General features: G+C 43.3%; 1 protein-coding gene across 1 annotated transcript in view; it reads right to left on the reverse strand.

Moving 5' to 3' along the window:
- The window catches only part of TRPC7 (transient receptor potential cation channel subfamily C member 7), a 124,357-nt gene that overhangs the window by 45,741 nt on the left and 50,774 nt on the right, over positions 1–27,842 (reverse strand). Inside the window, exons 3-4 of the mRNA XM_022588864.3 lie at positions 11,736–11,900; positions 6,220–6,436 (exon numbers count right to left, since the gene is read on the reverse strand). Coding sequence (XP_022444572.2) covers positions 6,220–6,436; positions 11,736–11,900 — 382 coding nt within the window. The remainder of the gene's footprint in view (positions 1–6,219; positions 6,437–11,735; positions 11,901–27,842) is intronic.

The following is a 27,842-nucleotide window of genomic DNA, read 5'->3' on the forward strand; positions in this document are numbered from 1 at the left end:
GTATTTTGTTGAGGATTTTTGCATCTGTGTTCATCAGTGATATTGGCCAGTAGTTTTCTTTCTTTGTGACATCTTTGCCTGGTTTTGGTATCAGGGTGACGGTGGCCTTGTAGAATGAGTTTGGGAGTGTTCCTCCCTCTGCTATATTTTGGAAGAGTTTGAGAAGGTTAGGTGTTAGCTCTTCTCTACGTGTTGGATAGAATTCGCCTGTGAAGCCATCTGGTCCTGGACTTTTGTTTGTTGGAAGATTTTTAATCACAGTTTCAGTTTCAGTGCTTGTGATTGGTAGAAGGAGACTTTTGAACATAGACCTGAGTAAGTGAGGGAGTGAGCCATGGTGCTGCCTGTAGGAAGAAGTCTTAGGCAGAGGGGACAGCCTAAGCTAAGTTTCTGAGGCAGAAACCATTTGAAGCAAGGAAGCCAGTGGGGCTGAAAGAGAGTGAATGAGGTGGGAGGTGATGGGAGATGAGGGCATAGAGGTGGGGTAGAGAGGTGGAGGGCTTTGCAGGCCTTTATAGTGACATTGACTGTCATGCTGAGGGAAAATGTGATATCACTGAAGAGTTTTGAGGCAAAGAGTGACAAACCTGATTACATTTTAAATGGATCTCTAGCTCCTATGCTGAGCATCTACTGAGGCACAGGGTGGGAAGGGCAGAAGCAAGGACACCTGGACAAGGCCCTTCATCTCTTAGTGGTCAACCTCTCTGTCCATCACTGGGGGACCAGTTTGAACTTGTTAGGGTCCTAAAATCCTGTTCAGCCCTAGGGCTGCTCCTGGTGGCAAGGGAGGCATGGTTTGTATAGCCAGTCTGTCCAAAGGACTGCATTCATGAGTCATGGGGGAAGAGAACTGTGTGTTGTGTTTCCTGGCAGTGCCCGGGAGTAGCATGTGAGGACTCGTTCAGTAAGGGCCTGTTACCATTTCAAGCCTCTCTGTGTCTGAGCAGAATATATCAGGTTGTGGACCTTAGGGTGTGCCAGCACAAAGAACGCAGTGAACACAGTGCTCAATGTCTTCCTCTTAAAAGTTGTTATTATTATTAGCAGTATTTTATAATTAAAGAGCTCCAGAAAATAGAGACAAGATAATATTAGTCTTATTTTATAGCTGCTTCCCCAGTATCTGGCACAGTGCCTGGTACATAATACAATGCTTAATAACTACAAAATATGGAGAAAAAAATTGAGAGAATAGAAACAACACTATCAGAAAACTTGCACGTTGTAGTCAGCACTGCATTTACCAGGCTACCTGCTCTGTGCCCTCAGCTCCACCTTCCTCCTGTTAGAGTAGATGAAGTGTCCACACTCCTGCTAAGGGCAAGTCCTCTGTTGGCCTGGTGGAGCCCATCCCCTCTTGCTACTCAGGAACTTTGCATCCAAAGTCAGTGGTCAAGTCTCAGGCCGCATGTTACTTGATCTGTCAGCAACACTCGACATAAGTGATCACTGCCTGGGTCTCGACACAGTGACTTTGGTTGGCTTCTGGGACACCACTGTCTTATCTCAGTCTCCTTTGCTGGGTAAGATACTTCTCATTTTCCCATCCTTGAAATATTGCTGTGCCCGAGGGCTTGGTCCTCGGGTCATCTGTCCACATTCACAGTTGAGGTATTGCATATAGTTTACTTTAAGTAGACTGACATGCCCAAATTTATGTTTCCAGCCCCATCCTCTCTGACCTTCAGCATCTGTATCCAGTTGCTACTTGACGTTTGCACTTGGAGATCTAATAGATAATCTCAAACCGAACTCTTGATTTCCATATCTACTCTCTCTCCAAACTGCTCCTCCCCTGGTCTTTCCTGCCTTAGAAGAACTCTCTATTATACCATTACTTGAGCTAAAAAACTTGGAATTTTCCTCGACCTCCCTCTTTCTTTCACACCCCACAGGCAATCCAGTAGTAAATATTATTGGTTTTACCTCCAAAATATAATAACCATCTACTACCTCCTCAAAACCAGCTATTTCCTGTCTGAATTACTGCAGTGGCCTCCTAACTGGTCTCCCTGCTTCTGCTCTTGTCCTAGAATCATCTGTTCTCTACACAGCAGCCAGTGATCCATTAGAAAATGAGGTCGTAGGATGTCACTTCTGTGCTCAGAACTGTCCAGTTTCCAGTCACACTCAGAGTAAAATCTAAACTCTGTACCATGGCCTCCAATGCGTTGCATGATTGACTCTGCCTATCCTGTGACCTCATCTCTGCCATCTCCCCCTTATTTATTCTGCTGCAGCCACACTAATTTCTTTGCTGTTCCTCGAACTTGTCCAGCTTGCTCCTGAATGCAGGCCTTTAACACACACTGATCTGTCTTTCTGGAATGCTTTTCACCCAGATGTCTGCAAAGCTTGCTTTCTCTTTTCCTTTAGGTCTCTGTTTACATTTCACCTTATCAGAGGAGGGAGGTAAGAGAGCTTGCTCTTACCTGCTCAACTACTCTGATAAGGTAAAATGTGAACAGAGACCTTAAGGAAGAGAGAAAGCAAGCTAGGATATTTATTCAACTTGTCTTCTCAGTCAAAGAAACTTGAATACTGACTGGGTATTTAAAAAGAAATGATTAGTTTTCTTTTATGTTTGTAGTTCTGTTTTAGGAAAAGAATCCTGATTTCTATTACTAGTCATGATGGAGCAGTAAACTGGAAAAAAAAAAAAGAAACTATTTTCAGATGTTGGAAATAGCAGAGCACTGTGATCCTTAAGAGAAACAAGCAAGGTTAGCCACATGATAGCCCTGTCTTTTATTTTTTCCTGGAAGCACATTTCAGTCTGCAGGGTATGGAGAAGGATTCCAGAAGCACAGAAGGCGGTCCCAATGAGTTGAAGTCACAGAGATTAGAGTTCAGGAAGGCTGAAGTGATTAGATGTTATATGGCAGAGTTCCAGAGAGAAAGGTACTATACAGAACCAAAACCAAACACAAACAAAAATAGTCCAGAAATGTACATAGGTGTCCTTTTGAACGTTCCCTGAATGCTAAGTCATGAATGCATAGAGTAAAACGCCACAAACAACGGCAAGAGAGCTGCAAGCTGAACAGTTTCTAGAGCTCACCCAGAGTGGAAAGATGTTTGAGCTCTGACCATCCACAGTTGAGGATCCTTGTTGATTACCCTGAGCATTTAGTAGAGACCCAGATGTGTGTCTCTATAGTACAAGGATAATCAATCCTTATGGTAAAGTTTTTCCAGGTCCACTCTAAGAAAGTTTGAAAAGGACCAAACTCATCTGTAAGAATTTAACAGCCTGTCAGAATAAAGCAAAAAAACTTTTTAAAGGAGGACAACAAAATCTAGATGCTCACCAGTATAACATGTAATGTGCCCATCATTCAGTCAAAAATTACTAACACACCAAGATGCAGGAGAATATGATCCATGTCACGAGAAAGTTTAGTCAGTAACCCAGAAATGATAGAGATGATGAAATTAGGAGTTAAGGACTTTATAACAGTTCTTACTATAAATATGTACATTATGTTCAAGGATTTAAAGGAAAATACAAACATCACGAGGAAGGAAATGAAAGATATAAAAGAGAACCAAGTGGAACTTAAAGGGTTGAAAAATATAATATTTGAAATGAAAAATTCAGTGGTTGGGCATTAAAGTCACAGATAATGGAGAAAAAATGTCAGTGAACTTGCAGCACAGAAAGATTAGAGAAAAGTAAAAGGAAAATTATCTTTTAAGATACACACAAAAATGTTTGTAGATGAAATTTTATGATACCTGGGATTGGATTCAAAATTCTACAGGGTTGAGAGAAGGGAAGTAGGATGAAACAAAAATTAGCTTTGATTTGCTAATTGTTGAAGATGAGCGCTTGGTACAAAGGGTTCAGTATAATCTTCTCTCGAAATTTGCAGTTCTTAAAATTATTCATGATAAAAGTTTGAAAAATATAATCTAGTAAGAAAAAGTAGTTAGAATCTTTCTTCTGTCTAAAATGTAACAGGAAGTAGGTAAATGAAAAATAAGTCTTCCCCTTTATAATACTTCTTATGTAATGGTCTTGAAAACTCAGCTTTGCTTTGATGGGTAGAAGCTGGGACCAGACTACAAAAGCTGGAACCTCTGTAGCTAGAGATGCTTCCCTCTTATTGGGATAATGCTCTGACACCCAGGAAGAGAAATATGAGAATGCAGGAAGAAGTCGTGGGTCAGTAGGAGTACCATGGTTAACATATGGTAGCACCCACTGAATGGGGAGTATGCTTGGACTCACCTGTCTTCTATTTGCAGCCCAGGTGGGGAAATGTGATGGGTGAGTGATTGGTGCCATAAATACTTTGTTTTATCCATAAACCCAACATGTGAGTTTTTTTTTTTTTTAACCGTGTCTTAGTTTGAGTTGCTATAACAAAGTTACACAGATTGAGTGGTTTATACACAACAGAAATTTGTTTCTCACAGTTCTGGAGGCTGTAAGTCTAAGATCAGGGTGCCAGCATGTTTGGGTTCTGGTGTGAGCCCTCTTTCAGGTTGCAGACTGCTTGTTGTGTCCTCACATGGCACAGGGAGGGCGAGAGAGCTCTCTGGGATATCTTTTAAAAGGCAGTAATCCTATTCATGAGGGCTCCACCCTCATGACCTAAGCACCTCCCAGAGGCCCCACTTCTAATACCATGACATTGGAACTAGGGTCTTAACATATGAATTTTGGGGGATATAAACATTCAGTCCATTGTAAAGTGCCTAGTGTTAAAGTGCTTAATTTAGTTAAATTGAAGGTGGGGCTGGTATACTAGGGAGAATTGGGATAGACTCAACTGTGAAAGTGAAGTCACAGAACTGACTCTGCAACAGGCTTTAATGTTCCTTTCCAACTTGAGTACCAGTGACTCTACAAAATGAACCTTTGGCTACAGACTTGCCGGTTGATTAAAAAAGCATCTGGGAAGCATGGTGTGCTTTCCTGTCTCTGCCCTTTGGGTCAAACCATTCTTCTCATTACCTTCTGCCTATTGAGAGATCCAGCTTAGAGACCATACTCCCAGTTGTTCTGAGTTTGGGGATCTATGGGATATTCTCCAATGGTTCAACTCTTGTGGCTCTCTTAGGCAATATCATTTAATTAGCACAGGGCATGTACTGGGCTGTCTTTTCAGGTATTTGTTCTTTTGTGAATTTGTTGATTGAAAGTACAGACACTTTGACCCTGAATACATTTTGACTCAATGTCTGTGAACATAAACATAATGAATATTATGCCAATATTGAATTTTTGTTAAGAAAAGCAATTGGGGGCAAATACCATTAGGACAGTTTAATTAAGATAAAATCTTGATACTGCATATATTTTTTGCCTTTTTTATTTTCAGTTTTGTTTTACTCAAAACATTCCCATCAAATTCAGATCTTTTTGATGTAAATTTTATAATTTATTGATCAAGTTTTGGTTATTTACAATATCACTGATTATAGTTTTTGCAGTTTTTTATTGTTTCCTACGAAATCTGATTTTTTTACCAATAAATTTTGCAGTTTTCAGTGTTAGAAAAATCTGTAACACAGTTGGCCATGTACAATTTTAGCCATTGCCAGTTTTATCTTACCTTGCTTATTTCTACTAGTAATAGTTCTTGTGAGTTAGGCAAAAGAGAGATAGCCTTTCTTGACTAGTCAGTGAGGCAATTTGGAAGGATTTCCTTGGCAATTCCAGTGGCAGACCTTGGCAGCACAAAATAGCACCACAAAGAGGAATTCTATAGCTTCATTACGTTCACTAACACAAATAATGAGAACACGTTACTCCTCTAACTTTTTAGATTTGTATTATTACTATTCTACTATGTATCAGTATTCAGTGGTTACAAAAAATATCTTTGAAGCTATGCAATCTTATACTTTTTTCCAGAGGCAGAACTTGATTTCCTAAGGCTTCTAGTAGACTATATTTAAGTGAGCAAAACCATATGTCCCCCACACACACACGCTTTACAGTCACTTTCAGTACACACATAAGGAAAGGTACAGAACGAATCTCCCCCAAACACCTCCTTTCAAAATTGGGATTTATATTACAGGTCTGTGCATCTCTTACACCAGCACATACAGAAGTTGACTTTGGCTTCCTTGCTGGTCATCTCCTCACCATTTTGTCTGCCAAGAGTGCATTCAAGAGGAGAGGAAGAGCTTCTGAAGTCAGGGTTTAATAATGTCCTGTTATAATTAGGGGAGGAGACATTAAAAGAGTGACTTGCTTACCCAAGACCCACTTCATGATGAGCATTTCTGTCCAGGAGAATTGTGTAGTTTTCACTCTGAAGATCTGTTTTGGGTAGTCTGTGAAGGTTTCATTGGGCAGGGTTTTAACACCTTCGAAGCGGTCTGATGCGTTCACAACTAACAATCCCAAGAAGATTGTAAAAGAAACTGCATGTGCTACAAATTTCATGAAAGGGCTCCTCAGGGTTCGTCCTAGCTGGAAACAAAATATATACAAGACATGTTAATCTGGCAGCTCCAGGCAAGTTCAGGGCTCTCTTTAAAAGGCTTTTGCTGAAAGTTGAACCAGAGAATCCTCAGTTTTGGACAGAAGCTGCTAATTGAACCCAGGCATTTTCTCTAGAGCTTTTTTGTGAGAGGCTGCTTGACCAAATCCATTTTTCTACTCACTTTAATTTTTTCTGTTTAGAAGACTTAATGGGAGTGGTAAGAGAAAGGAGTAGAACACACTAATATAACCTCATTTTACAACATCATTTTACAGTCTGACTGCACAGCTACCCCCAACCATGTGGATGTGAATTTTATGCCTTATGAATCTAGAAAAAAAATCTGTTTCAATAGAGTTCAGAATTTTTTAAAAAAACACTTTGGATATGCTCTGTTGCTCTTTTGTCTATTTTCTTGAGTTTTAGCTTAGATGACTTATTTTTCACATTTCTTATATCTTGGTAAATTTATTTAAAGCTATGCATTTCCCACTAGGTACTGCTTTAGCTATGTTCCTATAAATTTTGACATGTAGCATTTTCCTTGATACTCAGTTATAAATATTTTTATAATTTCCCATTTGATTTCATTTTTAACTCAGAGGTTATTTAGTTTCCAGATATACAGGACTTTTCCCCCCTTGCTTTAAAAAATCCTTTTTTATTGCAGCGTGTGTTCAGATCATAGCCTCTGTGATACTACCCTAAAACTATTGAGATTTTCTTTGTGGCTTAGTACATGATTAACTTGTGCAGTTGTTCCATGTGAGCCTGAAGTGATCCAAAAGATGCCCTTTTAGGGAGTAGGCATTGGTCATATCTTCTTATCCCTGGCTTGCCATCCAAAGGCCACTTGGACTTTTGAGGACTAAATTGGGGGCTGCACAGTCAGTCTTTGCTGACCCCTGTAAATGAATTCACTTGGGTCTCTTCCTGGTCACTGCTGTCACCCTCACCTAAACACCAACCCTAACCCCGCACCAGGTATACTGATAAGACAAGAGCAAAGAGGGGAGTCTTTCCTGGATCTCAGTTCCTTCTCCAGGGCAAATGTTCAGTTATAGCCAGTGACTAGTTAATTGATGTTCATGTTCTGCCTCATTCAGGAGTCCTAGAGTGAAATGTCACCCAGCATGTAGAGTATTGGTTCAGCAAAAGATCAGCTATAGGATTTTCTCCTGGTAAAATTTCCCTAACTATCATTATGTTCAACATAACATTTATAAATCAGATGGCTTGACAATGTTCTTTCAGTAGGCTTCAGTATGGTAATCATCCACGTTAATGATGCCAGTAATTATCGTAACGTTCTAATGTCATAGAACCCATCTGTTGAAATTTAAAAAGATAATTTTAATCTTTTTTTTTAAAAAAGACTGCGTTTCAAGTCTGAACGTTGGAAATCCCTATTTGTGCTGGAAAGAACTTGTTCGGATTCACCTGCATTGTCAAATTGTCATATGGCACTAGAATAACTTCAGAAGTGTTGAAAAAGATGTTTACCTGAAAACTAGGGGGCCCACAAACATCTTACAAATGACATTTCTTAGTAATGTTTAACCTTATTATTTACAAAATAGGGACTGTAGATTATTTTTAGCCATAGGTAGATGTACTAAATTCAGAATGTAGAGATTAAATATAAGGACAAATAAAATACCTTACATAAATTCAGTAAAAAAAAAAAACAAAAAAACGGAATCAAACGATGTCTCATATTGACCTATGTGATGTCAAATACATACTTTGAATTTTTCCACGTTTTATCTGACTGTGTTGGCATCTTGGAGCCCCAATTCCCAACCAAGATGCTGGGATACTTTGGTGTATACAGGCGACATCCTTAGATAGTCATTGCATTGTTTCCTGTCACTGTGTCCTAGCTGAGGTAGTGGTGAGAGGCGAGGTAAGTGGGAGAATGACTGCAGAGTGGGGAGAGGAAAGGCTGAGGAGAGGGCAAGGGATACCAGATCTCTGTGTCCCAGCAGGGTCCCAGAAATGTCAGAAAAAGGTGGAGAACACGGAGGTAGACACAGCTCTTAAGGGATTGATGGCCAAGTTTCCCCAGTCCTTTATCAGTGGGCTCTATGTAGCATCTTCCAATGACTACCTGGATGAGGACCTGGGGACACCTCTCCATCTTCTCATCTAGGCAAGGCACCTGATGTCAGGAATCTGCACGCAGCTGCGCCCATGCTGGCCCTGGGATTCCCCATAAGAGCTGCTTTGAGGAATTTAGTGTTCTCTTTGTTCCCTCCTTCAAGTTGTTATCTTCCGGCAGAAGATGCATATGTAAAAGTTATTGTATTTATTGCAGACGATAAGAAAAAACCCTGATAAGGCCCTGCAGTGATGTAGAAGGTTAACCTGGGCTCAGTCCCACTTGATTTAAGCCATAGGGAGGAAAAACGAGGTTAGGAATTGATGCACCTTTCCTATTTTTCTTCTGGGCTTGAAAGCATCTTTTTAACTGGTAAAACTTTGATAAATGTCAGATGAGATCAAATCATTTCAGGGATTTCCTTTTTCTTTTTTTTTTGTGACATTCCATATTTATCTCAATTTTTTGAAGCAAATTATGCTTGGGGTAAACTTCCTCCTTTCACAAGGCCACAAAGTGAACCAAAAGAAAGGAGAAAAGTCAACCAATATATACCAGCAGCTCTTAGCTGGGGAATCATTAACGCTGAGTCAGGTAACAGCGTTAGGTATAAAAAGAGATGGTAGAGCTTTGGGAGACATAGGTCTTGTCCTCCTCTGCCTGAAGAGCAAAACTGGTGAGTCTGAAACATGGGCTAAAGCAGCTCTGTCATTACTTGGCCCTTATGAGCTGAGAACATATCGGGAAATCCAGGCTTGCTGTACTCAGCCTCTGGCTCAAGCCCAGACTTCCTGGGTACTATTCTTTTACTCTGGGAAATAAGTGAATGTGAGATAACTGAGTAGTGCTCCTGAATTAGCTCCAAATGAACTGCATTCTCAAGCCCTCAGGGTGGACACCTGCTTTTACTTGTTGACACACCTCTGTGTTCTGTGGCACTGGGCTCTTAGCCCACAAGTGTAAGCACCTAACTAGGACCTGGTAGCCAGTTGCCCACAAGGTAGGCCATGACTGCAGTAGAGCACCCAGAGAGTTTCCAGCATCTCTCCCCAGTCTGAACTTCCAGTCGTCCTCATCAAATGCCACCCTCTCTTGCCGCCAGCTGCCAGTGGCCACAAGCAAGGGCTTAGTGTACAAGCTGTTTTTTTGTCTTACTGGACATTCCAGGGACACAAAATGTCCGTCAGAATAGTCTCTGAACAGAGGAGAGGAAGCAGCAGCCATGGGGCCAAACTTCCCTGCAATCATTACTTCTAGAATATTCCAGAAGACACCATAGGTCTCACCCCTACGTTCCATGGTGGCATCAGTCTCTTGAATTTACTGGGTCCCCAGAAAGTCCGGGATTCCTCCCCCGTCCACACATCCTTTTTTTTTTGCATCACATCTGCATGATATTGGCCAAGATTCTTCTCAGACCTACTGAAAATCTAAAAAATTTAGTCAGCAGCTGGCACATCATCTCTTTCTGAATATTTCCCCAGGCAGGTAGAGGCAAACCAGTTTGCTGGTGTTGCTTAGTCCCAGTTCCCTGGAAGCTGTCACATTTAGTTTTACAGCAAAAGTGAGGATTGGCAGTGTTTGGCTGTTATTTTAATGATTGATGCCCTAGAATTAGTTTGTGGCTTAGAGAGTGTGGAGGCAGCATCCCTGTCCATCTCTGGATGAAGGCAGTGATCTAACTTGCAGTACAGACTAGATAGTACTACTATGAAAACAAGTGCCTAAAACAAATGACCGGCGCTGATCCAGTTTTCAATCTGGTTAGTCTTTTTTCACTCACTGTGCTTTTTCCAGCTCATGATAAAGGACAGAAAAAAATAACCTTACCCTACATGTGTATCATTTGGGGAATACCGATTTAGAAATCTGTGTCATGGTAGAGTGCCATAGAAACAAAATCCTCAATAGATATGAGGTTGAACACCACAAATATTCAGTATGAGGACTTTTATTTTTAACACTATCCTACAGAAGGAGTTTGAGTCCTAATTTCTTTCTCTGACACCCCTCCTACTCTAAGGCAGTCAGTTCCTTGCCTGCCTGGTTAGGTGGCCTCGTTAGCAGATCTGAAGTCTTGGGCCCATTGTCCTGGCATGAGTTTTGTCTTGGTGGAGCTGACAAGAGGATCCATTCACTGATGACACTTTTATTAACTGCCTTAGCTGATCAAATTCCCTGTGGAACTAATCTCCCTGTAGTCATATTTCTTCTACTGAATGTTGATTACCTAAGCTTAATTGCTTTTTTTTTTTTTTTTTTTACTATATCACAAAGTAAATGCAGCTTTGGAAACTTTAATGACCACTTAACCTACGAAATATATTTCAGAATTTCGACATGATTTGTTTTTATAGGCGCTAGCTCTTGCCTGAAGCTGGAGTGACTGCTGATGCCTTTTGTGGCTTTGGGTCAGATGGGCTGTAGGGAGGGTGGAACAGGAGGGGCAGCAGCTTGGCTCTTGCAGGTTCCACTCCTTCCATTACAGGTGGGCACCAGACACTCCTCCTTCCTGTGAGAAAAGAACCCAGCCTTGCACCTTTCCAGCTCTCCTCCTTTTTCCTTTGTCTTTTTTCCTTCTAGTGACCTACTTAGCTGCCCATGTGGGCCAGAACCCAGACAAGGAAGCCAGGAAACCAGGAAGATGTTGAGATGGGTCTGCAGTGCCCCAGTATGAGAAGCCTTTGACTTTCAGCTCCTAGTTGTTTCTCCTTTCTGAACCTGCTTAGAAAGTGTGTGCATCATAATGTAATTGAGAGAGTGAAATGAGGTGTTGCATGAAAAGGGCTTAGCAAAAAGAAAGTACTCAATAAATGTTGGCTATTCCTATTATCATTATTATAATTATTATTACTATGGGTTTGGAGGCCATGTTTAGGACATTGTATAATTAGAAAAGGAAAAGTGCCTTTCTTCCCCCTTTATTCTGTTATTGATCAGATTATGCCTTGTGTGTATAAAAGTTTCCATTTTATCACTCCTCTGTCTTTTAAGAAAATGATTTAAAAAAGCAAATCTTAGCATTTTCCCTCTTAAGTGGTTTTCTACTTTTGTTGGGTCTCTCAGGGCTATTTTCTTTAAATGTGGGAAATGGTCAGCTGCATATTTGGACAAAATGGACTTTAGGTTATGCTAAGTAGAGAGAAGAAATAACCGCAAAGACATGCACCTTAAGCAGTCTGTACCTTGCTGCACGGAGCAATCCAATAGGCTATGGCGAGAAAAGGGAGGCCTAGGGAGACTCCAAAGACAGCCAGGAATTTCACAGCGATAGACTGTTGACGTAAGCCTGAGAGATTTTCATACCACATGGTAAGCAATTGCTGTTGACAGTTAGGATGAGCAACGAACTGTAAAAACAAAACAAAAACAAAAACAAAATGCAAACAGGAAAATGGCATCAGTAGCACTTGAACAGTATATGACCTATGAGGAGCTCGGGGCTGACATGTTCCCCTGGGGAGGGTGGCCTGGGTGTTCGAGCCAGAGCAGCTAGGTCAGGTACCTGCTGGGCCCTTCTGACTTGGGGATGCTGGGGGTCTCTGTGCTATGAGCCCTCGTAGGACTGGCCCTCATAGGACTGGCTGCATCAGGGCTTGGTAAACTGAGGGCCTTGAGAAGTCTCAGGCACAGAAAATGACAGTCAGCTTCTGTGTAGATGCTTGTCTCCAATCCAAGGAGACTTATCTCTGGGCAGAGTTCATCTGGGAGTCAACATATTGGAATGGATGGAGCATGAATGGGATTTTAGAGTCTACATGCGTTTGAATTTTGCTCTACCATTTACTAGCCAGGTGGCCTTGAGCCAGCTACTTCACCTCTCTGAGCCTCAGTGTGGTCCTCTGCAAAACAGAGCCTGTCACACTGTCTTGTGGGGCTAAACGAGGTATTGTAGAAAAGTCCCTCTCTCTTTTCCTCTGTTGTCTAAGAAAAAGTTCTTGCAGTGGAGTTTCCAGAGGACGTGTTAAAACTCCTCAGTATTTCCCCACTGGATTTCAGTGGTATTTGGCTTGCATCCCTGTTGCTTATTGTAGCATGCTGGAGTGCTGACACATCGTATCCCCATGCAGTAGCTTCTCACTGCCACGTCCCTCTCTTGGATCTGCCTTGCCCTTATGCCAGGTTACAAGGTGGGCCTTTTGTGGACATTTTGTATTGTTGACCTCACCCTTCTTGATATATGTTGGACTAGGGTTGGAACCCAGACTTAAACTGGGTCCATTCGGTTTTCTCAGCTGGCTATTTTTGTTTTACTCCTCTTTTTATTTATTTATTTATTTTTATACATCTTTATTGGAGTGTAATTGCTTCACAATGTTGTGTTAGTTTCTGTTGTACAACAAAGTAAATCAGCCATATGCACACATATATCCCCATATCCCCTCCCTCTTGAGCCTCCCTCCCACCCTCCCTATCCCACCCCTCTAGGTTGTCCCAAAGCACCGAGCTGATCTCCCTGTGCTATGCGGCTGCTTCCCACTAGCCATCCACTTTACGTTTGGTAGTGTATATATGTCAGTGCTACTCTCACTTCGCCCCAGCTTCCCCCTCCCCACCGTGTCCTCAAGTCCATTCTCTATGTCTGTATCTTTATTCCTGCCCTGCCCCTAGGTTCTTCATAACCTTTTTTTATTTTTTAGATTCCATATATATGCATTAGCATATGGTATTTGTTTTTTTCTCTTTCTTACTTCACTCTGTATGACAGACTCTAGGTCCATCCACCTCACTACGAATAACTCAATTTTGTTTCTTCTTATGGCTGAGTAATATCCATTGTATATATGTGCCACATCTTCTTTATCCATTCATCTGTCGATGGACATTTAGGTTGCTTCCATGTCCTGGCTATTGTAAATAGTGCTGCAGTGAACATTGTGGTACATGTCTCCACATAATTTTGAATTATGGTTTTCTCAGGGTATATGCCCAGGCTACTTGAGACTGTGATCGAGAGAGGCAGTCTTTTAATTTACTGAGGAGTTAACATGTAACCTTCAGGGATCTGGGCAGCTACCTTCCACTGTGTAGACTAAGTAGCAAAACAAGCCAGTTAAAAAGAAGAAGGATGAAGTTGTATAGAAAGAGGTTCTATAGTGTCCTACCCTCTCTGAGGTCCAGCTCCACTCTGCACACATGGTCCACAAGACACCTCTAGATTCATATACAGCATCTTCCTTTTTCTGATTGATTCAGCAGGTTGACTTGAGTTGCTGTAACCAAGCATCCTTTTTCTGCAAATATTTGGTGCTACTTGGCCATTTGTTTTCAGTTGATCCTGAGTCTCAGCCAGTAGAAACTGGTAATAGGCAATATGTAAGTAACATTTATGGGAATAAAGTTTACACTTGAGAAAATTAATCTTATTAGCTTATTTCCTCCCTGTGACAAAGGGAAGCCATTATTTGCTTTAGGCAGCCTGCTCTTTGGCCCTGTCAGGATAGCCATATGCCATAGGAGCTGGGACGCATGGACTAGAGCAGATAGACTGGGCATTCTTCAAAGAGACTGCATTTTCAGTAGATTACCCTGGATCATAATGTCCCAATTTTCATCCCATTTGCCTCATTGGGTATTAAGAGGATATATGCAGCAATTTCTGGGAAATGCAAAACATTCCCTTTTCATTATAAGAACAATATAAATAGAGCTATTTAAAAAATTCTCAACGCAGATGGCAACATCTTCTTGTTTCCAGTTTCTGGGAACTCACAGTAGCAACCAAATGATTTGCGAGGATGCTATCAACGCTTTATTCGGCCCTGCAGCAGCCCTGGTGATACTGTTACTCAATCATTAGCTGCAGATGAGGCTTTTTTGGGGCAGCATTATTGGATTCATGTCAACCATTGTGGCTTTTCCCTTCAAGAACAAGAGTAACAGATTCTCCTCAACCCAGGTAGGAACCCTCAGGCCATCACATGCTTTCCTGTGCCCTTTCTGGCTCACAACAAAGTGGAGCAAACAACAGAACGTCATGCACATGTTTCAGTAATTTTCAGAGCCTGATCACAGCAAGTCGTCCCGTTGCAGGTCAACTTGCGGGCCTGGGGGGGGGGGGCAGTCGGTTTTGTTTTTCAACAGTTAGCCTTCCCTCGGTGCTGAAATGGTCCTGCTCTGGAGAAACACACAGTCTCATGAAGTAGCGGAAGACCACTTGGCTCGCCCTGTGGCTCCCTGCACTGTAGCTGCTCTGGAAGGACTCCTGCCCTGACCCCTGCCTTTGGCCTCTTTTTCTTTATCTGGGGAGAAGCCCATCCATGCTGCTTCTGCTGCCTCCTGCAGACAAATCAGCACAACAAATTGGGCAGCAGAGCAGGAGGGGAAGAATTCTGAGAGGGAACACAGTGGGAACAATTCCCGCTCGCCCTTACCTGCCTCAGAGGACAGTGGTCCCGACTAAAACAGGGGGGTCTCTCTTGAGGCTCTGTCCTCTGATTAGACCTTTGTTAATTTCCACAGTGGCCTTTCTTCCTCCATAATAAAGCAGCCTAGCTCCAAACATGCTCTTTATTTGTAGACAGACTTTATAATACTCCCAGTAAGCTGACGGCAGCTGATAGCCAAAGCCCAGATTGCCATTTATCTGTATGTGGGCACTTTTCTGTAGTGGTAGCAGGACTTCGGAGATAACTTCGTGACGCACAGTTCAATGTGTATCAGAGGATTTTTCTGCACTGTGCTTTTGAAGCACAAAGAAACATCATTCCTGACCCAAGGAAGATGAGAGTAACGTGAGGCACACCATCAAGACACAAAGAACACCCTAACCAGAAGGGCACTCAGTCAGGGAACAAAGGCAGGAGCAGGGGGAGGGTTTTTAAAAGCAGGGTCAGAGAGGAACAGAGGAAGGAAAGCCCACAGCTAGATAGAACAGAGTGGGAACTCAGAAAATCAGTGTTGTCTTGGGCCAGATTTCTTTGGCATCTGGCTCACAATAGGATGGAATGATCTGGATCCTAACAAGAGGATTGCCCAGGCCATTCCTGCCCCTAAACCATTCTGGACTGAGAGCATGGTACGCATTTATGAAAGTTCTTCAAGGGAAGAACTGGTTTGACCACCTCAGCTTTCCCATCGACATGATTCACACTCTTCCTAGTAGGTAGTAATGGCCTGGAGCTGAGACTGTTAAGGTAGGCTTACATGGAGCAGAGCAGCCTATCAAGAGAATACACGTCAGACCAGACCCACAGCTGGGATGGACTGTTCCAGAGGACTGGGTTGGGGCGGGGAGCTAAGAAGTTAAATTGCAAAGAGGGATAGGAGGGATCTCTGAGACAGAATTCCCTATAATGGAGAAGGAGACTGGAAAACAGGACCTGAGGGTCAGGAGGGCCTAGAATTCATGTGGCTGCCGGTTCTTGAGTCCATCTCAAGCCAGTTATTCTGGTGGCATGTTTGACCAGCCTTCATGTCTAGATTAACAACATTTGTACCCAAAGCTGGTTTTCTGTTAATATCTCACCTGAGCTTCCTATTCCTCCCAGACCCTGGTGACAGTGAGAATATAATGCTGGCATATGGGAACTTTTGGGCATATTGGCCAAATCTTGGCTCTTTCTTTGCGTTCAGTTGGTCCATGGGCTACTATTTTTCTTCTATAGCCTGAAGGAAAATTATCCCCTTCACTCTTTTCCCTGCTTTGTATTCATTTATAAGGAAATATCTGATATTTTAAGAATAGATAGTTGTTGAAGAGCTATCAACATTCCTTAAGTAACTACTGAGTATTTTTAGGGCTGTTTCACGGAATATTAACACCCTTGGGCCATATATTCATATTACAACAGGGCTAAGACTTTCCTGATGGGGGGTGTTTAAGCGTGTGGACTGGTACATGGCTGCTTGGGTTCAAGTCCGGGCCCTGCCACACGCTGGCCATATGCCCTTCGATCATTGACTCTTTCCATGCTTAACTTCCTTTTTCTGTAAAATGAGGCTAATAATGAAGATTGAGTGAGTAAGGATTTGTAAAGTGCTTAGGACAGCACCTGACAAATAGTAAGCGCTGTGTTAGTATTTGATAAATAAAAATAAGCCCGTGACTCTCCTTTCCTGTTTTTTCCTTTCCCTCTTCCTCTTGTTTCTCTGTCCTCCTCCTCACTCCCTGAGGTTCTACTCCACCCTCCTTATCTTTATTCTGACCTCCACGTTGTTTTGGCAGATTTTCTTGAAGTGTTGTTGCCTTTGGAAAGGTTCATGTAGCCTGACAGGTGCGTGAGGCCACTCCCTCTCTATCCAGTACCTCCCTCCGTATCCTCCGATGAAAGCGCTTTATCCAGGCAATTAGGTAAAAATGGGCTGGTCTCTGCTAGGGCAGTCAGGGTCACTATCCAGTCTACTCAGCTCCATGTTGATGCTCCCCCTGCACTCTGGAGCCCTCCATCAGTGAGGCGCAGTACAGGTTCCTGAACCCGCAGAAGTACTTCTCCGTCCTCGATGTCCCTCCCCTCCTCCACCTTAAAAGCTGTTAAATCCTGCATTTCCCGTTTAGTGGGGAGGGGAAGAGGGCTACATTTGAGCTGAGGCTTTGAGGCTGCATGATTTCCATAATCCTTAAACACAGACTTTTTTTCTCTGACACTGGGCCTCATTTACAGAATAATGAGATGTGGCAATGCATGATCTGATAAGCCGAAGAATAAATTAGCTGGAGAAAAATTTATGAAATCCAATGCTTATAGAGAAAATGACTTATTTTGTACAGATAAACCATCAAAGGCTGATGTCCAGTGTGACTGTGGTCAAGATTTTCCACTTAGCTCATCACTAGCCTTTCCGTCTAGAAATCTTTTTTTCCTCCCTCTGGAAACTGTCTACATAGGCAAAAAGAGACAGATACTGTACCAGCTGTCAAGTGGCTGTTCTTAGTGTGGACAGTCAGACTGAATTAGTGTAGTTCTGTGGTGCCACTTCCTGTCTGCTGCATCTCACGGGATTTGGTTCAATGGTGCTAATGTTCTTCCCTCCCATTTTGTCTTGGCAAAGCTCTCAAGTCATGGAAGTTGACGAGGGAAGAAGAGGAATGGAAATGTCAGTTGTTGACTAGTTTAGTCTGTTGGTTTGTCCATTCATTCATTCATTCAACATATTTTTCCTCACTGCTGCCCCTTACCAGGCACTGTGCTCAGCACTGGAAATACAGAGAAGTTGCAATCCTTGTCCACAGGGAGCTCTCAGCTCTGTGAGTCTGTGCATGGAGTAGGGCTGAGCAGTAACACCCACCAGTTTACGGAGTAAGCCTTCCATGAATGAACGAACACCAAATGCTCATCCCATCAGTGTGCTTTCTCCTGGGTCCCTCCCTCTTGTGAGACCTACTATTGAGAGCCCCACATCCTTGGCACAGCTGGTTGCTTTGTCTACACTGATAACTTAACCTTCAGACTCTTCTTCTCTGTGCAGGCAGTTAGCGGAATGGTTACATGCACAGGCTCTGAGGCTGGACCATCCTGGTTCAAATCCCAGATACGACATTTTCTAGCTGTGTGACCCTGGGCAAGCCACCTCACTTCTCCTAGCTTCGTGATCTACGAGAGAGGAAAACATGTGTTGGGTGCTCAGTACGTGGCCTGGTACTTTAACTTTAAGGTGGACGTTGGTGTTACTGCTGCTGCTGTTCCTACTACCATTTCTGCTCTCCCTCCAGGGCTTAAAATAGTTCTCTTTGCTCTTCCCTTTGCTGAGTTTATCCATCAGCAGAGTGTTGAGTGACCATGTGATTTTAGAGTTAAACATTCCTGAAGAACTTAGTATGCTTAATTACAGTAAAAAAGAAAGCAGAAGTTGCCATTGTTTTATTAAGTTTTCAATCAATAGAGCATTCTGGTATGGAACCAACATTGCCACCATGCCTACTGAACCTATTTATTTAGCCATGCACCTCCTGAGAGGCCACTACAAGAGTATAATCCAGGATAGTTCTGGGTAAATGGTGGTGGAGAATGAGAAGGAAAAGGTGTGGGGCTTGGAGCTTTGGGTGGGTAGCCCCACAATTCATACCTCTTTCAAGTAGCCTCTAAGCACGGGCACTAGACAAAGTAAAATGTTTTAAAATCACAGCTTGAGTGTTTTTTACTGTTAATAATTTAGGACCTAGTATATGAAGGAACTTTGGTTATGTTATCTGTAATCTTCACAATAACCCTCCCCCAAATGGATGTATTATCTACATCCTCATATACAAATGAGGATGTATTATCAACCCCATCTTGCAGTTGAGGAAACTGAGGCTGGGTCAATTTAAGTCCCACAGCTAGAGAATGGTGTAGTCAGGGTTCCAGCTCAGGTCTGTCTGATTCCAAAGCCTGAGGTCTTTTCATGTGTAAGCTCCCTCTGAAATTCTCTTGATTTGGTTGGTTTGGACTCTAGCCCTTCCCGGTCTTAGTTCTTTGCCATAAATAAAACAGTAAAAGCAAACACTTACTGAGCACTCATATGGATCAGGCCCTTTGCTTGAGCACATTATGAACATTGTCTCATTTAATCCATTATGCCCATTATAGAGCTGATGGCACTGTGACTGTCAGATCCAAAGTGGACATTTCTTAACCACTTCCTTATACTGCCTCTCTCAACTGACGTTTCCTGCGTCTTTTCTGGGTCAGGTCTCTGGCATATTCTACCTGCCAAGCAGGAGGGCCTCTCTGTGAGCCTACAGATTTCACATGTGCTGCAGAGATGCTCATACCCCCAGCCAGAGTTTTGGGTGTCTCCTTTCACCCTGTGGCAGTGGGCTGTGTCCTCTTGGGGAGGACAGTTGATCTCTGACTTCCTTCTCCAGAGCAGTAGATGTTTTATGATAATCCCACATCCACTCCATTTGCACTGTTTGGGTTGGATGGGAGGATGGAGGGTTAGGGTTAGATGGAGGGGATTTTGGTTGGGGAGAAAGGAAGCAAGTGAAAGGGAGGGAAAGGAAGGAAACAGAAGAACAGAGCAAAGGATGGGAGAGTAAGAGATAGAGTTTAAAACCTGACTTCCAGCTGCTGTTCCAGCTTCTGCTCATTTCCTCCCCATCCCTAGTCTCTGGCCAAACTCCAGCAAAGCTGTCTCAGAGCCTTCCCAAGCTTGACCATCTCTGAGCCTCTGGTCAAGGTATCGCTGCAACCTGGAGTGCTTTCCTTCTCATCCCCCCATAGCCAGGTTTTGTCCAGATCAATAACTGTCTCTTCCGTGAAAGTTTACCCTGCCCATTCAGGTGAGAATCTTTCTTTCTCTCCTCTCAAGTCATTTGTAGTCTCTCTCATCAATCATAGTTATAATGCCTGTGTAACCCTCTACTGGAGAGAAAGCCCCTCTGGAGGGCTCTTATGGTCCTTAGGGTGGTGCTCAATGCATGGGTACTCAGGCAGTGTCATCTGAACGAGTGAATGGTGCAGCAAGAAGTTCTCCGAGTTCAGACTGCAAACCTGGTGCCATCTAGAGGACGAGAGTGGCCTTCCAAACATGGTCCCTGTGGTGTGGCAGAGTCCAGCACTTGTGGCCATGTGACCACATCTGGAAGACACACATGGGTACAAGAGGCTGAAAGTTTGCTTGCTATCCAGGAGACGTGATGAGCAGATAGATGACTGAATTCATGTCTCCACTGAAGTTCTCACTGCAGAAGTGCCAGGAGATTGGAAAATGACGACAACAGCAGCAGCAACAACAACTTCTTCATTTCCAGAGGTAACTGAGCTAGGAGTTCAAAGATCTTACCAGGAAAAAATTCATACCACCATCTGCAGGAGGTGCCCAAGAGTGGAGCCAGGGAGGCAGGCAGGGATTGGAGCTCAGCTCTTGGGGAGTTCTGCTGCTGTGTTTCACGTGCCTTGCCTCTACACCTGCCTCCCTCTCCTCACCTGTTCTGCAGCGCTGTCTTCAGAATCCCCCATTTGCTAACTGAGTGTGTTTTAAACACTCCCCTCTTTGCTGGGAGATTCCATTTGGATGCCTGCACAGATGGCTCTCGCTCGATTCCAGCTTCCCCTACCTTCTCTTCCACTTGTGCATCTGCTAGCCCAGCCAACCCTGGCGTGTTCTTGGTTATTTACATAGCGGAGCGTCCTGCCAGGTAGCTGCTGATTGAGCCATTCTGGAAGTCTACAGGGCAGCAAGAGGAGATGGGCACTTCTGAAGCCTCTTCACGCCCACAGAGACAGAGATTTGATATCGTCTTTTCAGTTGAGCAGTTTGCTTGTTGTTCCCAAAGATAACTCTCTGTTCCTGTTTCCCAGGGTCAGCAGGACGTGGAAAATTCCTCGACCTCAAATTAGTCAAAGCTTGAATTTTCCGGATAAATAGGGATTACTTACACAAATGCCCCAAATTGGTAGGTTCTGAGGACTGTATCTGTGACTCAGCTGCATCTCTCTTGCCAGGGAAAGAATGATTTTCTCATGAAGCAGCCTGTGCTTCAGTCTTTGGGGTGCAGTGACCCAAACAAATGGTTCTGGGCTTCTCCCAGAGCTCTGAGCGAGCCACTTCCTGAGTGCAGACACAGTGGCAGCGGGCCTTGGCTGGCCCTCCTGGAGGCGAATGCTGACTGTGCGATTTTCTAGTGCTCCCGGGAGTCCTCCCACAGCACTGAGCCCTGAGGGTGCTGATGAAGTGACTTGGTTTCCAGTCTGGCTGTGTTGTCATGGCCAGAGTCACACTGTGTGTGGACGCAGAGTGAGCTTCCAGCTGGCTCCAGATGACTGCCTCTGCTCTTTCACAGTGTCACAAAGAGGCCACTCTCCATTCCTGGGCAGTGACTCTCTCGACCCTACTTAGAGCTGTGCCCTAGCCTGAAACTCAAGGAGAAATGGAAGCAGCTTCTAGCAAACCTTCTTGGATTATCTTTAACTACTCACATTCCTGATCCCTCCCTTTCACCCAAACTGCTCTACATACTGTTCCTAAACATGGCCTGTGTAGTAGCCCTCATGCCTGTTTCAAGGAAGGTCCATCTTGTTTCTCTCTGGTTCAGTTCCTAATCAGTCTTCAACATCCAAGTTTCTCTTTACTTTCAAGTCCTACCAAGAGTCCTTCAGCCCCCTGAGATACCTTGGACTCTTCTGGGTCTTGTTGTACAGCCAACTCACTTGACAGTCATGGTCATGGGTCAAGCTGTGAATAGCTGTATTATTGTGTTTACATCTGATCTCTTCTGCTATTTTTAAGCTCTTTGAGGGAACCAACTGTCTTTCTGTCCCCAGGAGTGTGCAGCCTTATGTTTTGCACATAGTAGGTACTCAGTAAACATATTTTGAGTGATAAATTGTACTCTTCCGAAGCCTCTAAGATCTGCTCCATCATTTTCTCTGTGACTCATATTCCCAGAATGATTTCTAAATATAACACATCCTCTCTTACTCTCAGGGTCTGATGAACATTTAACTGTCTTCACGTCTTTAGTAGAGGGCAGACAGGGAGAGATGATGAAAACTAAACCAGGCTCTTGTCTTCTTGTGCAGGAGAAGATTGAAATGGGAGGCTGAAATAGGGTTCGAGGATTCTCTTTTGGATTGAATGAGGGTTGTTTAATTTCTATGTATGGCATTACCAAACTGACATCAATCTGGAAAATATTTATGTAATAAAAATAGTAATAACTATTATCATTATAAAGAGTAGCTAATGTTTATTGATTATCTATTCTGTGTCAGGCTGTTTGCTTAACAATCGCTGTTATTTAGCCCTCATGTCAATTCCTTGAGATAGATATTGTTATATCCCTATTTTAAATATGGGAGCATGAGACACAGAGAAATTAAGTAACTTGCCTGTAAACACGAAGGTGATATAACAGGGTATGGACTTGAAGCCAAAGACAATGTTTTGAACTATTATCCTGTATTTCCACAAGGCAGATTTTAAACACCAAAGCATGAGGAACCACAGTGATTTCTCCAAGCTTACAGAGGCCAGGGGACCTCCTGATTCAAGTTGTTGCTAGACCTCTGATCTCTCTGTGCTTCTGCCTGTGGGCCAGCCAAGGCCCAGTAGAGATAAAAATCAGGAATACACAAGGGGAAAGGCTTGAAGCCAGCTTCCTCGACAACCTCATCTTCCTAAAAGGAGCGAGTCATCATGCTAAAGATGCAATCCTGGGCTCTGTCTCCTCCATACAGACAAGAGTGGCAACAACTGATTCAGCCGTGGCTCAACTGCCTGGTCAGCACTTTGCTAGGAACCAGGTTAATGTGGATGTCACCTAAGCCCTGATTTACAGCCTTGAAACATACAGACTCCGGCCAAAAACCCGCTTTGCTAAAGGATCTTTTTAGGATCTCCGGCCTCTTGCCAAATCCCACCTGATGCTGACATTTTACTAGGAAGAGCTGTAGTTTCAGATAATTCTTTGAGCCTGAGAACTTGATAATATTCCCAAGTTGGATCCGTAACTCTTGTCCCTTAGGTGCAAGGTCTTAGAACATGCACAGGGTCTGGAGTCAGCCCACCTGGCTGCCAGTCTTGGCTTTACCACTGACTATTAAGGGACAGGGTAGCTTAAGTTTTCAGGCCTCAGTTTCTCCATTTATAAAATGACCATAAGCATGACTAACTCAAAGGAGGTTTCAAGGGTTCAGAAAATGCACTTTCAGTTTTTGGTTTATGGTTCAGTTCTCGAGTGCCACAATACTGTTTTGTTGTTGTTGTCAATACAATATTTTATTTCTGTAATAAAAGTCAGAAATGTAAATCATTTTTATCTTAAGCCCTGTCCAAAGAGTTATGTCACGCATTAAAAGTTTTAGTCCTTCAAAAGTATGTCACTTACAGAGTATTCATCTATATATTTCTTATGATTCTTAAGTAGAGAAAGAAATTTGATTATCGACGACAGCAAAGTTTTCCTGCAGGAATAATTCTAACTCAAGTTCAAAGACTTCATCAACTAGGAGAACATACATCCAAAGGTATCGATATTGATACAGGAAATCAACATTTATATCCTTAATTAAACAAAAGAAGACAAAGACCAGAAATGCTTTCTTGAACTATAAACACAGCTTCCAGCCAATAAAAAATTGTAGTCCTAGGTTGATGGAGCTAGTGCTAAGTGGTAGGGTGAAGTAGTCATACATTTCTCCAGAAGATTTTCTCCCATTATGGAATGAAATATTAGATCAGTTGCAGATGAAAGAATCAGAGGGAACTGTCTTGAGTTTACCTGTAACTTTCTATTATGATTTTCCCAAATTTCCAGGTTTCTCTTGCAGAGTAATGTGTGTATAACTCAGCACACTTTACTTTTTAAAATCACACGTTACGTTTAACTCTTATGTAATTATTTAAAAATAACACTTAAAATTAACTTCTCTCCTACAAATATATCGTTGATGTATGTGTAATATGTATTTTGCCCATGTTTTCGTTTTACTTGATGCTTTTATTTCTATATAGTTTTAAATTTGACACATGCTTAGGATTTTTGTGTCACTCTTTTAAATTTATGAATTCTCAACACTTAAAGAACGTTAGTATTACCAGTATTTTGATGATAATGAGAAATGCTGAAATAATGGCACAACCATTGGTTCAAGAATTAGAAGTAGCATGTTTGTGACCCACGTGTTCCAGATATTGGCGGCTGGTGAGCACAAACCTAGCCCCATTGGTAGGCATGCTTGCATCCATCCACCAGACAGTAAGTGCCAGCTGATACTGTGCACCAAGCATTTTCAGACACAGAGGACACAGCAGTGAGCAAGATGGTCAAGGCCTCTACCTTTGGGAAGCTTGTTAATTCCCAGATCTTGATGGTTCGTAGCCCTTTCAAGCTAGATGGCAGGGATTTTTTTTATGATTGCCTCTTCCTATATATTTCTGCTTGATTCCAGTATCCTACACAAGTCACTTTATCCGTCACTAAATGTTTTCTGAACTGTTCCTCGGTGGCTGGTCCAGTGCACAGGCACAGCTGTTCCTGGGCCTCTGTAGCCGTGCTCTGGCTGCCCCACCATCAGCTCTCTGATCTCCTGTTCTGTTTGCATTGAAGCCTCCTGGCTGGTCCATGCCTCTGAAGAGTGTGTCTATCCTTCTGCTCTCTGCTCTCAGGGGCTGATTTTCTCCTGTAGTTCTGCCTCTGGGCTGGTGGGCTCCCACCTGGTGGTGAGAGCTGAATTCCTCAGGACTTTGAATGTCTCCTTGGCAGATGGGACATCTGCCTCTTTGGCAGAGATGACCACTTGCTCTCCATCATGCCTGTCTCCAGATCTCCATCTGTTTACCCTAGAAACGTCTGTCTCCTCTCACACTCATCTTTTCAAGAGGGCAGCACCCCAACAGAGTCCCTGGAAGTGATGCCTAGGGTGAAGTAATACCTTCCATTGTCCTGCAGTTTCTCCTTCTCAGGGTTCGGGCCTCCCTGATTCTGCTTCTGAGATCCTAAGTGGAGGATCACTTGTCATATTTCATTTTACCTCCATTTGGCTATATGAGTTAGCCTCCCGAAAGCTGGATGGAGAGAGGTGTTAATCCTGAGCCAGTACTCTTAGCTCCCTACACACAGCTCATCTTGGCTTGTGGGGAGGCCAGGGATGATCTGAGGACCACCGTCTGCTGAGCCCAGAACCCCTGCTTATCCCTCACACTCAGGTGTTGGCCAGACTTCTCCTCTCTTCTAGGAATTTTTCTCTCAGACCTTCCTTAAAAATTAACCTTATTTCCTGCTCTTCCACCTTCTGGCACCGAGCTGACCAACAAAGTTAAGTCCCGTGTAGACAGTGTTCAAGTGCTCTTCCATGTGGCTCCGGACCCTGTGCAGACAATAGGGTGTGTCTGTTATGAGCACCCCTCCCCAACAACCAACGTAATTGTTCCCATCTAGAGCACACAGAGAACTTTTAAAGGGTGTCTCCTAATCCCATATGTCATACTGCTTCTTTCTGTCCTCTGATACTTTAAAGGACATTGGTACGTAGACAAAAAGCCGGGCACATACCTTAGCTAGATAATTAGTAAATGTTGGTTTCTTTTCTCTTGGTGCCTGCTGTCACCCAAGGCTTCCAGCCTGAACATCCTCAGTTGGTCCTTTCACTTCTCTCAGAAATGTGGAAATCCATCACACCCCAAACACTGGGAAACATGCAGCGTTTATTTCTGGTGAAGGCACATTCTGGTCAGGCAGGTGACCGCTGGCTCTGTGTTCTTAGATGTCAAATGAGGGGTATGAATATTCAAGCATTGCAAAGGTCCCCTTGACAATGTGTTTGGTATTTGAAGAGACAGTCGTCTCCTTTGTCATTCAGGGGCTAGTGATATATATATATATAGAAAATTTCTTGATAGGTTGAGTTAATTTTGGTCGTACTTTGAATGCTGGTTTTTATCAACCTCTGGCAAATAAAATCTCTCTTTAAGCATGTTCATATTCTTTAGAAGTGGAAACTGAGTCTGATAAGTTATCATGATATATTTAAGGTTACATCTGTGTATACATAAATTTATGTTCATCCATCCATCCATCCATCCATCCGGAAAATACCTACTGAGCCAGATAGCAGGAACACAAAGTTTGCAAATAATGTCTCTCCGTATTGCTCTCATGACCCTCAAAGTCTACTTAGGGAAACAGACAGGTAAGCAGGCAAATTCAGTGTAGCTCAATCAGTGCCATAACAGGGGTTAGCCGTGCATGCCATGATACAGCAGCCCAAGAGGGGATATGGAGGGATAGTGAGAAAAGGCTTCCTGGAGGAAAGATTCTCGAGCTGAGCCATGAAGGCTATAACCAGGCCACTGAGAGAGTCAGGAAGGGCATGTTGAAGAGAAGCAGTTGCAAAGAGTTTGGGCTCGGGAATTAGCTAGATCTTGATTTAAATCTCACCTCTGTCTCTGAGCTGAATCTGTTTCATCTGTAAATGGGGATGGCAGTACTGATGGTTTACATGGAATGAATGCATTCAAAACACTTCACATGGTGAAGGGGACAGATTAAGCACTTCATAAATTATGGTTGTTATTATTAGTGATGCCTTGGAGCCTGGTGTGTCAGGAGAGGTGTAGGTATCTCAGGGTGAATGGACCATTGGGGAGTGATGGGAAATGGGAGCCTCTGAAGGGGTCTTGCCTCATGCTAAGATGGAAACTAAATATGACTTGGAAAAGCAGGTACCTGGGGAGCTAGAGAGAGTTGTAATAGACTTTCATTTTTAGATATATGGGCCAGATGCCCATAGTGTAGATTGTATGTGCACACACATTTGCCCCCACTTACGCCCCTGCTGTCCACTCATTTACCAAAGAGCAGAACAACGTCATTTAAATTACATCGTCAGACAGTCTCAAAAGGCTCCAGGGCCACCTGATTCATGGAACCTGCCTAATAGACAATGATAATTTATTGCAGTGTCCAGGATTCATTTTGCAACCTCTTTAAATGTTAATGATCAATAATGGGGAAAGTTCCTGGGCCAGTTGTGGGTTTAATTTAATTTACAAAGCCACCTGGAGCTATGCAGAATACTTTTTACATTTTTTCCATCCCAAATTTGGATAGCTTCTAGTCACTGTAATGTCAGTTGTATAGCAAAGACACTACCCTAAGGTCTGAGAATCTAGAATGGAAGCCAGGTGACCTGGGTAAAGGGACAGGAAGGGACAGAGTGGTAAGCAGAGGGAAGACCTCTGTTTGGTCAGGGTGGTCAAGGAAGGCTTTGGTGTGTTTCAGGAAGAATGAGGCTGCCAGTGGGCTGGATCAAAATGAACAAAGAGGAGAGTGGCAGGATGTGAAGTAGGCAAGAGCTAGATTATCCAAAAGTCTGATAGACGTGGGAAGAAATGTGATGTTTGTCTAAGCATAGTGGGCACTATTGGTCTGGCCTCTTGTCCAGCTGAAGGAGGCTCAGTTCTTAGCAGAAATCCATCCTTCCTAGCCAGATAATGTCTCTTCCTTGTTCTTGGGGAGATGGGGGAGGGGAGGTTACAGAATCCACCATCATTCTTGCGCTCTCACCCTCAGGTCCCTGGGTGTTGGACAAGCAGTCTCTCCTCCGTCCTCACCTCTTCTCTGCCTTGATGCTCATCCTCTGCTCCTCTCCGTTCTCTGAGGAAGAAGCCTCTCTCCTAATCACAGCTGTGCTCTCACCTGTGTTCCTGACCTTCCCTATGGCTCCCAGACCATCTGAAGCCTGGCTCCTGAACCCTGCTGCAATGGATTTCTCAAAATTTCTTCTGATTGTCAGATCTGCGAGTCTGTTCTGTGTCTTCCTTCCCTCTGACAGCTCTGTAGTCCAGGCGTAGCCTACCGCCTGTTGAATCATAAATGCCTTCTCCCTTGACCCCCTCTGTATCACTGGGTGTCTATATAAGCTGCC

Source organism: Delphinapterus leucas, chromosome 3 (assembly GCF_059928025.1).
Source record: "Delphinapterus leucas isolate spDelLeu-1000000601 "Yukka" chromosome 3, BTC_Dleu_Yukka2, whole genome shotgun sequence".
Lineage (NCBI taxonomy): Eukaryota > Metazoa > Chordata > Mammalia > Artiodactyla > Monodontidae > Delphinapterus > Delphinapterus leucas.